This window comes from Carcharhinus amblyrhynchos, chromosome 2, assembly GCF_965287045.1.
Source record: "Carcharhinus amblyrhynchos chromosome 2, sCarAmb.v2.hapA, whole genome shotgun sequence".
Lineage (NCBI taxonomy): Eukaryota > Metazoa > Chordata > Chondrichthyes > Carcharhiniformes > Carcharhinidae > Carcharhinus > Carcharhinus amblyrhynchos.
In genome coordinates, this window is record NC_137325.1 from 96,156,380 (window position 1) to 96,169,345 (window position 12,966).

At 39.1% G+C, this 12,966-nt stretch overlaps 1 protein-coding gene across 2 annotated transcripts in view; it reads right to left on the reverse strand.

Moving 5' to 3' along the window:
* The window catches only part of vopp1b (VOPP1 WW domain binding protein b), a 71,252-nt gene that overhangs the window by 10,272 nt on the left and 48,014 nt on the right, over positions 1-12,966 (reverse strand). For both annotated transcript variants that reach the window (XR_013889181.1, XM_080209510.1), the window contains exons 2-4: positions 9,583-9,641; positions 4,406-4,483; positions 806-957 (exon numbers count right to left, since the gene is read on the reverse strand). Coding sequence is in view for 1 of the 2 variants with exons in the window: in XM_080209510.1 (XP_080065636.1) it covers positions 806-957; positions 4,406-4,483; positions 9,583-9,641 (289 nt within the window). In the remaining variant the exon portion in view is untranslated. The remainder of the gene's footprint in view (positions 1-805; positions 958-4,405; positions 4,484-9,582; positions 9,642-12,966) is intronic.

A 12,966-nucleotide genomic window follows, 5' to 3' on the forward strand; every position in this document is an offset into this window, starting at 1 on the left:
ATAGCAGCAAAGGTGCAGAGCGATCAAAGAATACAAGAGGTCCTGACTAACGCAGTCAGTAAAGTAGACAGGTCTCAAACCAGATTCAAGAGTTTAAGTGAAATGTAGGGAAAGTGATATTGCAACAATATACTTCAAAACCATTGAAAGACTAGAAATGAGAAGGCAGTTGAAGGAAGTGAAAAGATTGAGTTTGGGCTGTTTGAGAAGGGGTTGTACAATATTTCTTAAAAAAGTGTCCACAACGTCCAATGACAATGCGAGGTCAACAAATATTGGTGAATATGGAGTCAAGAAACGGCATTTGACCTGTCAAATCTGGATTGGGAGAGGGACAGGGATCAGGGAGTGGGCTCCATTGAGATAATAATGTATTTGTGAGTGGAGAAATGGCAATGTGAGAGTTGAGTTGGGAGGCAGTTATGACTAAGTGGATTTCCTCATGAAGGCAGTGAGCTCCTGACATATCAGCATTGAATCTGGAATGAGACCAGATTTTGGGGGTTGGATGTCAGCAAGAATGGTGAATACCAGTTTTTTATATTATTTGTTTCAATAATTTCTGATCAATATTACAATAAATCAATTCCCAGAATTTGAGCAAACTTGTTACTTTAATTGTTTTGTAGCTAAAAGCTTACTGAACTGTTTGAGCAAGGGAGACTCAACAATGTAAGGACTTTGAATCAGGTAATTATTTCATTGTTTATGTAATATTCTGTTAGATATAAACCTTTTTATAACAAAAAAAAACTCTAACTTAGGCCACCTGGACCTGGAATTTGAATTAACATAATATACTTACTTCCTGCAGTCTGACATCCAGTTGTGTTAACAGGTTGCCTGGTGAAACCCACTGTAAATGGAGGATCATCAGTCAGTTGAGGAGGATGCAGTCGTCTCCGGATAAAGAAACCAGCACCACAACAAAACAGGACCCCCATCATCAACAGAAACCTTCAAGAAGGGATAACAGATTGAGGAATCATATATATAAGCTAGCATCACCATCTTTGCTCATTTCACCTATGTATTTCTGTTCAGGGATAGAACAGTAAGTTTAAAAAATTGTTGCCAGTATATAAAAAGAGAGGTAGGGTGGGATTCTCTAGCCATTTACACCAGTGGGTTTCTCTGGTCTTGCTGCAGTGAAGATAGATTTGGTTGAGTGCCACTTCTGTCCTCGCTGGCAGCGGGGATGGGGCATGAAAGGCCAGTGAATTCCACCATAAACTCAGCTATGCTATTATATTTGTTTTAATGTTTTATACTTTAAATTTAAAAAAAAGGATTTGCAGGAATATGAGGAAAAGGTCAGGGTGACAGAATGCTTTCAAAGAGCTTGACACAAGTATGACCAGCCAAGCAGACTTCTGCATCTTATGACTTTATATCATCAGTCTGTGTACTGTTACAGTTGTTGCAACATGTGTCAAGTTGTTTTGACCTGGAATCTCACAGACCAGAATAATGTCATTGGTTTTATCACAGACCACTTCTTTAACTGGAATTGAAGAAGAACAACAACAAAAACAGCCCAGGAAACAGGCCCTTCGGCCCAACGAGCCCACGCCGCCATTTTAACATTACCAGTCCCCCCCTCGACCCATGACCCTTATCTATTGTTTATGGCATTCCACATTGAGGGAAACTAATTTAGGGACAATTTATTACCTCCAATCAGCCTAATAGCACATCTTTGGGGTGTAGGGGGAAACCGGTGCACCTGGAGAAAACCCACGCAAGCACAGGGAGAATGCGCAAACTCCCACAGACACTGGCCCAAATCCATGTGTCTGCACAGCAAACAGTGATAGTCACTGAGCTGTCGTGTTGCCCAGCATCTGGTCCAGTTTAAGCACACACTAAAGACATGAAGCACTAGGCTACTCTCGAACATTGAAGAGCAGCCCAAGTACGACCCATCGCGTGCATGCCCCTCATTGGACAACAAGGCGGACCAACTTAAAACCTGTGAATTAAAAGAGAAAAACATTATCGTACCACATCCTTTTACGTTACCAGGGACGTCCCAATGCTAATGAACCTTATTTAAAACAATCTTCTATATCCTCCCATCTTCAACCCACTCATGTGCCTGTCTAAGTTACTCTTAAACAACTCCAGCGTGCCTGCCTCCACCACCTTACTTGGCAGAGCATTCCATACCCCCACTACCCTCTGTGTGAAAAACCTCGCTCTGATATCTGTGTTATACCTCTCCCCCCTCACCTTAAGCCCATGGCCCCTCGTACTGTGTCTCTCTAACATAGGAAATAGCTTACCTCTGTTTACTCCATCTATACCCTTCATAAATCTTATATACCTCTATTAGATCCCCCCTCAGTCGCCGTCTTTCAAGGGAAAAGAGCCCCAATTTGCTCAATCTTTCCTCATAACCCAGTCCTTCCATACCAGGCAACATCCTGGTAAACCTCCTCTGCACTCTCTCCAGCGTCTCCACGTCCTTCCGGTAGTAAGGCAACCAGAACTGGACGCAGTACTCTAAATGCAGCCTAACCAACGTTCTATACAACTGCAACATTAGACTCCAGCTCTTATATTCTATACCCCTTCCTAAAAAGGCTAACATACCATAGGCTTTCTTCACAACCTTCTCCACTTGTACTGCCACCTTCAAAGACGTGCACTTGCACCCCCAGGTCCCGCTGCGTTTCTATACTCTTTATAGGCTTACCCTTTACCATATAACTCCCCCCTACATTATTCCGGCCAAAATGCATCACCTCACAATTATCCGGATTAAACTCCATTTGCCATATATCTGCCCAATATCCCAGCCTATCAATATCCCGTTATATTGCCAGACACTGCTCTTCACTGCCCGCCAATCCAGCCATCTTAGTGTCATCTGCAAATTTGCTGATCACACCACTTACTCCCTCTTCCAAGTCATTTATATATACTACAAAGAGAAGAAGTCCCAGTACTGAGCCCTGCGGCACACCACAGACCTCCAGCTAGAAAAGGACCCCTCCACTACTACTCTGTCTCCTGTTAGCAAGCCAGTTGGAAACTAATCAGCTTTTCACAAACCTCCGATGAAACAATATGACAATTCAAAATGGACATACAAAACAGTCTTCAGGCCTACTAAGTATACAGAAACTGCAATGTGGCCTGCTTCAATTGGAGAAGTATTCCTGCCAACAAACTTAGAAAGTGTTTCTCCCCCAAGCTTCCTCTCCTCTTGCTATTTGTGAGAACCTGAGAGCTTAATTTCTAATTTCTTTCCTGTTCAGAACTGCCAAAATAAACCAGCTGGAGCCCTTCCTAGAAGTTATGTTTCAGTCTTAAAAAATCAATTCTAGTTATCTACTTTGTTTTTATTATTCTATAGGCACCAACGTCAGTGTACTGAACAATTATCACCAACAGATAATGGTACTTCACAAGAAAACATCAAGGCCCATTGTGGAAAGTTTATTAAGAAACAATAGTAATTTTCTCCACACTGCCCTTGAAAATAACATGGAAAGGTGGATATATTTTAGCATCACTGAGAACTTCATGAAATGAGGGTAATATTGCAAGATGATGTTAGTCCAATAAGGCTGAGGCAAAAAAACACTCCAGCCACAATTTAGTTTTTATAAACGTTCAAAACGGCTTTTAAAAGGTGGAGAGGGAAAAGTAAAGGAGGGGGAGGATAGGCCAAAATGAAATAAAATTTAATATGAAGGTATGAAACTAAACCTGGGGTACACCACTGCTTCTGAACCAAATCACTTTCTTGGCAAGACCCCTGCCACGGATACTGCTTTGACTTTCCACCTATTAATTTTTAGTGAAAACAGTACAACCTTTCATTCTTAGCCATTCCGATTCACAAAGTATAACACATTTAATTCCTTTCCTTCATTCAGAAGCTTTGCATACAATTTGCATGCTTGATAAATGTATAAATCAGAAAGTCTAACTCTAGTTTACAGATTTAAAAAGTTCAATTAAATTGCTAAGCAGCCTGTAAATATCAGTTTGAGTAAACCAGAACTATAGCTGAGTAAAGGCAGGCAGACTAAAAAGGCAGGCAGACTAAAAAGGCAGGCAGACTAAAAAGGCAGGCAGACTAAAAAGGCAGGCAGACTAAAAAGGCAGGCAGACTAAAAAGGCAGGCAGACTAAAAAGGCAGGCAGACTAAAAAGGCAGGCAGACTAAAAAGGCAGGCAGACTAAAAAGGCAGGCAGACTAAAAAGGCAGGCAGACTAAAAAGGCAGGCAGACTAAAAAGGCAGGCAGACTTGCAAAGTGCGAGTAATTTTTTCCAAATTATACCAGGAAATTGAAGACAGAAAGAAGATCGGAGAGTACTGATATATGGTTTCTTGCCTGTCCCCAAATCTACCAATTTAATGTGCATAATAGTTGTTCTTTTAAAAACTCACCAAAAATACCATAACCGTTGAATAGAAAATGCTCGCATACAGCATCTTGTGCCACAACAGTCCTCATATGCACGACATCTATGAAAAAAAACACATTATGTAAGATACATCGGTCAATACACTAGCAGTTTGCACAGCTCACTGTTATTCTATAGCCCTACCACTGAGTCCTTTTAATACAGATAAATGCAGTTGATATCAGCCTTAACTATTTTGCTGTATCATTTTCTCTGAGGTTAAGTATCAGCTTTATTCAGATGTTAGCTCTTTTGGGCCCAAATTTGAAGGTTTCTGGTTCAATCCTACTACAGCATTTAAGAATTTATTTAAGCTGACAACAAATATAATATAGAAAAAGCGTTGCATTGCTGGTGATGTAACCTTTCAACACAAGACATTAACCCAAGGTTAGACCAGTGTCCAAACAGACAAATAGAGATAAAAAGGCCCATGAAATTATCCCATGCAGTGGGGAAGTTCTGTGGAGAAATATTTTTCCATCAATTAATTGACCATACATTTCATTTCAGCTTGCGGCATTTTCTTGTGTGCAACTCAGTAACCAGGTTTAGCTACACAAAAACTGTGATGACACATCAAAAGGTATTTCATTGTCTGTGAAGTGTCCTGATCTTCAGGGTTCAAAAAATACAAGATTTCCCTTTGCTCTCAAAAGGTATAGGAAAATTCAATCACTTGACTGACCAACGAGAGAAGTATGTGGAATCTGCTCCTCCAATCATAGAATGTTTCTCTCCTATGCTTCATGCTGATACATTCAAGCGTATCTCACTACTAAGCCCAAAATGCAGGAAAAAAAACAGCAGGAAAGTGAGTGGCAACACATGAAGTCCAACTGGTGCTGATGCTCTGACCTCTTTGCTTCATCCAGTGGAGTGCACCAAGTCTCTTGCACAACGTAGAAAGGGGAGTTGGGATAAAGCACCACTTCAGAATTAAAAGTAAATCCACTATTGCCTTATTGAAACAGTAGCAATAATCAGATAGATCTAGATTATCCAATTGCAGTGGTTATGGTTCAAGGGTGAGGGGTTGGATGTGAATTAGAATGCGTTGTTGTCTATCAGCAGTTGGGCCACCCCTCCCGTTATTGTTGGTATGGTTCACCAAGCTGTCTATCACTGAGGGTGGGATTAACGCCACTGCAGTCATGTGTCCAACGGCAGCACCTCCACATCTCACCCTTGTTGATGCTATTGCTCTAACATTTACCATCGAAAGATCATCAATCCTTTTCTTTCCCTTGTCCCTCCCCACCGCATCATTCTATATATTTATACTACAGAATATTGGCGGCTTTATCTTCACCTCAGCTTAAAAGTTGGTCTTATTCCCCCCTCAATGAGTTTCCAGGAAGAGAAGTTTTTTTTTGCAAAAAATTAATATCCATAATTGCCTTAAGAGTTTCTGTGGGAGTGATGTCATTCATCCCTGGACTGACTGTAATTGCTTAGTTTTTCTTCATTTCTTTACCTAATTTAGGCTCATATGTTATAAACAAAAATCTGTAAAGGTTACATTATTGTTTCCACGTTATAAAGTCTAACAATTGTGGGTTAATCCTGCACATGTCAGTGGCAAAACAGCAAATGAAGACGAAATAGAACGGTGATTTGTGCAATTACAACTATGTAAGAAATTGTTTTGAAAACAGAATAAGGGAGATTTATTTATTTAAAAAAAGCATCCATAGATTACAAGTAAAAAGATATAATATGTTTTTAGTTCTTGTTCTTTATCTATCTAAAAACAATCAACACAAATTCACAATATAACATTACCATGTGATTGCATTCACTTCATTAAAAAGAGGGGTAGAGGGTGAGAGGTGAGGGAAATATTTGATCCCTTGTCCTGTTAGGGCTGTGAATATAAGGATTGAATATACATGGAACGCTTATAACTTAGTGCAGCACATTTTCAGGGAGATGAGTGCTTTGTCTATGACAGAGAGTAGTGAGTGAAAATCTCTAAATTTTACTCTGTGAGCAACAATTTATAGTTAGGGTATAGCATAGCTTTGCCAATATTAAATCATTTTCTATTTTTTCTCACCAACATGCCTTAATGCTTCTTAGTGAACAGTGAGAAATTTAAGTTTTCCACCTTAATCATATTATTTTAGGGTCACTTCAGGTGCAATTACTGTCAGATTTGTGCCATGTTACTCAACCATAGTGAAGATGTCCAAATTACTTGCAGCTTTCAGAAATGACAATCAGCATTACTACAACACTGGCTGGAATTTTCTGGCCATTCACACTCGCAGAATATTCCAGTTTTGTCAATGGCGCATATCCTTGTGGTGATGGGTGCATTCAACGGGAAAACCTGTTGACAATGGTGGGACCAGGAGATTTCATCATCGGCCAATGGTGGGCCACTAAAATGCAGCAGATTGCACAGAAAATTCCACCCTAGATATGAAACAACCTTTTTAAACTTTGACTGAAAAGTCTTCTTAGCCAAATACAATGCAATTTTGGCTCATTGCCAGATAATAATTGAAATGATTCAGCTGATTTTGAAACTATACTCTATATTAAAAATTATTTAATTATGATTTTCTAACTGTCCTACTACTTAGTTTAATAATGAATTGCAGCATTTTCCCAACAACAAATATTTGACTGAGTAGCCTCCAGTTTCCTGCTTTCCGTCTTGCTCCTGACCTGAATAGTGACTTTACAGTTGTGTTTATCCAATCCCCGGGACCTTTCCATCATCTAGAATGCAACATTCATAATTTTTGCAGCCATTTCCTTCAAGGCCCTAAGATGCAGGCCATCAAGTTCAGGGTATTTGTCAGCCTTCAGTCCCATTAATTTTCCTAGCACTTGTTCTCTAGTGATCGCGATTGGTTCAAGTTCCTTTCTATTTTGCCCTCTGCTTTTCTAATCTTGAGATGCCTTTTGTGTTTCCACTGTGAGCACAGATGCAAAATACTTGGTTAAAGTCTGTACCATTTCCTCGTTCCCTATTAAGGGCTCTGTCTCATCCACTTAGGGGCTAACATTCACTGTTGCTACTCTTTTTATATACATGCAGAAGCCTTTACTGTATGTTTTTCTATTTCTTACTACATTTCTCTCAATCTCTCTTTTTTTTTAAGCCATCCTTTGTTGGTTTCTAAACTGTTCCCATTCTTCCAGTCTACCCCTAATCTTTGCAGCTTTGTACATTTTTTTCCCCTACGAGGGAGCGAGTTATCTTAGATCTGGTCCTGTGTAACGAGGCAGGTAGAATTACGGACCTTCTTGTGAGGGATCCTCTTGGGACGAGTGGTCATAGTACAGTTGAATTTCTGATGCAGATGGAGGGTGAGAAAGTAGGGTCCCAAACTAGTGTCCTCTGTTTGAACAGAGGGAGTATGATAAGATGAGGGCGGAATTGGCTAATGTAGATTGGGGGCGCAGATTGGTTGGTAGAACAGCTGAGGAACAGTGGAGGATTTTTAAGGAGATCTTTTTCAGTACTCAGCAGAAATATATTCCGATGGTAAAGAAGGACTGTAAGAAAAGGGATAACCAGCCATGGTTATCGAAGGAAATAAAGGACAGTATTAAGTTAAAAGCCGATGCGTACAGAGCAGCTAAAAATAGTGGGGAATTAGAAGATTGGGAAAGATTTAAAAAACAACAAAGAATGACTAAGAAAGCGATAAAGAAAGGAAAGATAGAGTATGAAGCTAAACTAGCTCTAAATATAAAAAATGATAGTAAAAGTTTTTACAAATATATAAAGAGGAGGAGACTGGCTAGAGTGAATGTTGGACCCTTAGAGGACGAGAGGGGGGATTTAATGGTGGGTAACGAGGAAACGGCTGAGATTTTAATAAATTTTTTGTGTCCGTCTTCATGGAGAAGAACACAAATAACTTACTGATTATTAAAGATAGAGGGATGGTAGGAGGTGAGGTCCTTAATACAATTACTGCTACTAGAGAGGTAGTGCTTGGTAGACTAATGGGACTGAAGATAGACAAGTCCCTGGGACCGGATGGAATGCATCCTAGGGTTCTAAAACAAATGGCAGAAGTAATAGCAGATGCCTTAGTAATTATTTATCAAAATTCGCTGAACTCTGGGGAAGTGCCAGAAGATTGGAAAACAGCTAATGTTACGCCGTTGTTTAAAAAAGGTAGCAGACAAAAGGCAGGGAATTATAGGCCAGTTAGCTTGACGTCTGTAGTTGGAGAAATGCTAAAATCCAATGGGCTTTGATGCAATCTTTACAATTTAAATTGTATTATGTGGAACATAAATGGTTAAGTGGTCATTTAAGTTTTAGGTGCAAAGAGAAACAGACAAGATAGATTGACAGTCAGGTCCTGCTCATTGGGGAAACTAGTACTAGGTGTGATGATACTTTGCTATTAATATATTTTATGTTAAGGGGACTACTTTAAGATTCAGTATTTTGTTATAAGCAATTGGTACCTCTGGAAGGAATACAGCAGATGCTGGAAAGCAGAATAATTACTAATTTTAGCCATGCAAGTGTTTGCTTAGCAGAAAGCTTAATGAGCTTTCGTTTACCAAAGAAAAGGACCCTATTCATGCAAAGGAATGATAGAAGTTTGAAACTCTTGTGCACAGATTGATTAGTCTAGCATCAACTATCATTTTAAAACTAAGGTGAATAGATTGCTAACCAAAGGTATTTATTGGATATGGGGCAAAGACAGATATATGGGAGTTAGATCACAGGTCAACAATGATCTCATTGAATGTAGTATAAGCATAACGGTCTAAACGGTACGACTCGTTTCATATTCCTATGTTCCTGTCTTGAATGTAAATATGTTCTAATACAACAGCAAAATATTGGAAATGCTAAAAATCTGAAATAAAACAGTAAAATAATCGGACATTCAAGTGGTATCTGTGAAGAATGAAAGAGAGCTAATATTTCACATTGATGACCTTTCATCAGAACTGGAAAAGTTAGAAATGTATAGGTTTTAAGCAAGTGAAGCAACATCAACATGTAAAAATGTTTAGAATCAGTGAGGAACTAATTACAGCATGCCAATCTGACATTGATCTCTTCACATTGCCCATTTGCGAGTTTTGTACTTCTAAGCTTTACACTTCCACGGTAAAATAAGTTCTGAGCTCCAGAACATGCATTAAGCTGCTCATTAGAGTACTTACATAAAATAAGTGGGATATCCTGCATCCACATACCAGCAGTATCTTTTAGCTGCAGCACTCTGAGGAAATAATAAAAACATCACTGTTACATTGGACCCTGCAAGGTAGCAAATTTCAAGTCATTAATCACAGAAGCATGTTCACTTAATCATCAAAACTTATAATTTAACCCTGCAAGGTAGCATATTATCAAGTCATTAATCATAGAAGTACATTCACTTAATCATCAAAACCTATAATTTAACACAACAAATACTTTTCCTACTGAGCCAGTTTAAGAAGTTCATATTTTTTATTTACCACTACAGACTATTTCATTTAAGCTTAGCTACCACCCTATTATAAACTTTGTTCACATCCTCTCACTAGGACATCCTATAGATCAGTGGGAACCATATTAAGTACTTCACTCATCAGGTGCTAACTTGCCAGAAAAAAAGGTACATTACTTGTGGATAATATTTAAGAGATTCATTTCATATGTAGATCATTTCAATCAAATGTCCAGGATATATTTACAGTGACAATATTTCTTTGTTTATAGGAAGTGACTCTCCTCACCAACTGCAACAGCCCGTTGCAATGTATCAAACGTCAGCTGATGCCATGACTGCAACACCTTTCCCTGCCTACCCTTGTTTATCTGCAATCTCAGCACTCTGGCCTCTATCCTTTTCATTTTGAAACTAAGGGGTTTATTTAATTTTAAAGATCACGTAGCAGGGGATACAGATATTGTTGCTTTTGAGATGACTAAAACAAGCAGATTAGTTTAAAATAGAGACCACAGTGTGCCTTATATATACCAAAGGTATCACAGTGCCTCACTTATATATCATACAAGGATATTGTCTGTATAAGCATATTATATAATCATTTTTGAACAAGTATTAATAGATTTAAATTGTATTTTTGTATTTTCTTGTGAGCAAATTCACCTTAAAGCAATTCACCTCTTAGCATTACGGGAAATAAGTTTAATTAGACAGACCACATTCTTTTGGAACAATGAAGTATATTCTATTAACGGGACAGTCAACTACAAGCAACCAAGGTTACTGAAATGAATAAAAGGATTCAGCTTCAGTAATGAATAACAAACTCAACCCCACTGATAAAAGGAGAGCAAACATACCAGAGACGATGACTCCTTTCTGGTTCCCAGGACTGCAGGTATTAGGGGCGACCCTTGAACGGATTTGTGTAGGCTAAGCTACTAGGTGGGGCGGGGGGGGGGGGGGGGGGGGGGGGGGGAATTCTTTTGGCTTGGTTGGCAACAAATAAATTCCTAATTCTGCTGGAAGTTATTGACCAAAGTAAATAAAAATGTATTAGTGGAATCTCCAGTTGGGTGACAGGAAAGATCAAATCTTTAGAAATATATATCTGTTATACCCATGTAATGCAAGGTCAGAGAGAAGTTGGAATCCTCTGATTATCTCTCTGGTCAAATGAAGAACGTCTTTAACTGCATACTGCCTTTCGCAAGTCTTTGCGTTTGCTGAGATCAGCTGAGTACAAGACCCTACAATGGGACACCCCAAGAAATTCTCGTTACAGATCACCTAATGGTTTTTCTCCCATCAGTAGTTGTTTTTGAAAGATTATCTAACATAAAACACAGGCGTCATTACTAGATTGTTTTCAAATGCTTTTGTGTTAAGTAATGACATGTTTGTGTTTTTTTCTCTCTCAAATATGCTTGGAGGAGTGTCCTGACTCTTCTCTCCCATTGTCCCAATGCCACATCCAGCCTGCTACCCAGGTTTTGCCTTTCTCTTCCACTTGCTCCTCACTGGTAGATAAGTGTTAACCAATTTTTAAAAATTTGCTCATACAGGGATCATATCTATCTGGTAAGGTTACTTTTTCTCCCTGCACATTATGCATTGATATTGATGTCATCAGAATAATCTCTACTTTTTTAATCAATGACCAGCATCATCACAATAAGGTTAAATAAATTAAATTGTGTTTATTAGCTGGGACACCAAGACTTTTAGCAATAGTTTGGGGTGCCATTTCAGAATTCTATCATGGTTATGTAGAGGGTCACACTTGACAATTAATTGGTTTGTTGTGACTGAATAAATAACATTTTATTTTCATCCTCCCAAGAGTACTGCAAGTATTTTCAGGATTTAATATTGCATTCTGTCCATTTTTCCACGAAAATTATTAATCAGTATCCTTGGTAATGACAAGACTTGCTTAGATTTTTTTCCCAATGGCAAAGCAGATGACACCAGTTAACTGAATCGTTACAGCACAGAAGGAACAGCTGTCAAGGATGTAATAGCAGACCATTTGAAAATACATATAATCAAGCAGAGTCAGCATAGCTTCATGAAGAGGAAATCATCATGCCTGAATTTACTAGAATTTTTTGAGCTAGATAAAGGGGAACCATTAAGTTTATTTATCAATGTCGCAACTAGGCTTACATAAAGTCACTGTGAAAATCCCATGATCTACACACTTTGGCACCTATTTGGGTACACTAAAGGAGGATTTAGCATGGCAAACTCACCTCTCTAGCACATCCCTAGACTGTGGGAGGAAACCGGAGCAACTGGAGGAAACCCACGAAGACACAAGGAGAATGCGGAGGCTCCACACAGACAGTGACCCAAGCTAGGAATCAAACCCAGGTCCCTGGCGCTGTGAGACATCAGTGCTAACCACTGTGCCACCCGATGGATATTATATCAGATGTAACATACTTGAATTTCCAAAAAGCATTCTATAACGTACCACATAAAAGGCTACTTGATAAAAGCCCATGGTGTTTGGGATAGCTTAGCATGGACAGAGGATTGGCAAACTGATAGGGAGATAAGAGGAGCATTTTCAGGATGACAAGTTGCTAACAGTGGAGTGCCACAGGGGCCACAATTCTTACTATATATTTATGACTTAGATTAGGAAAGTAAATATACTATTGCCAAGTTTGCAGATTACACAAAAATAGGTGGGAAGGCAAGTGATAAGGAAGACAAAATATTTCTACAAAAGGATAGACAGGTTAACTGAGTGAGCCAAACTTGGCAGATGAAATATAATGTAGGAAAACGCAAAGTTATGCACTTTGGTAGAAAGAATAAAGGAGCTGAACGTCATCTAAATGGAGACAGACTGTGGAAAACTGCAAGACAGAGAGATTTGGGGGTCCTTGAGCATTAATCCTAAAAAACTAGCATGCAAGTTCAGCAGGGAATAGGGAAAGTAAATGGAGTGTTGGCCTTTATTTCAAAGAGAATAGAGTACACTCTCTCCAATGCATTCACATTCTTCCTATAATGTGGTACCCAGCTGAGGTCTAACTTAGTGTAACCTCACAGTGGTTAGCACTGATACCTCACAGCACCTAGGACCCAGATTGGG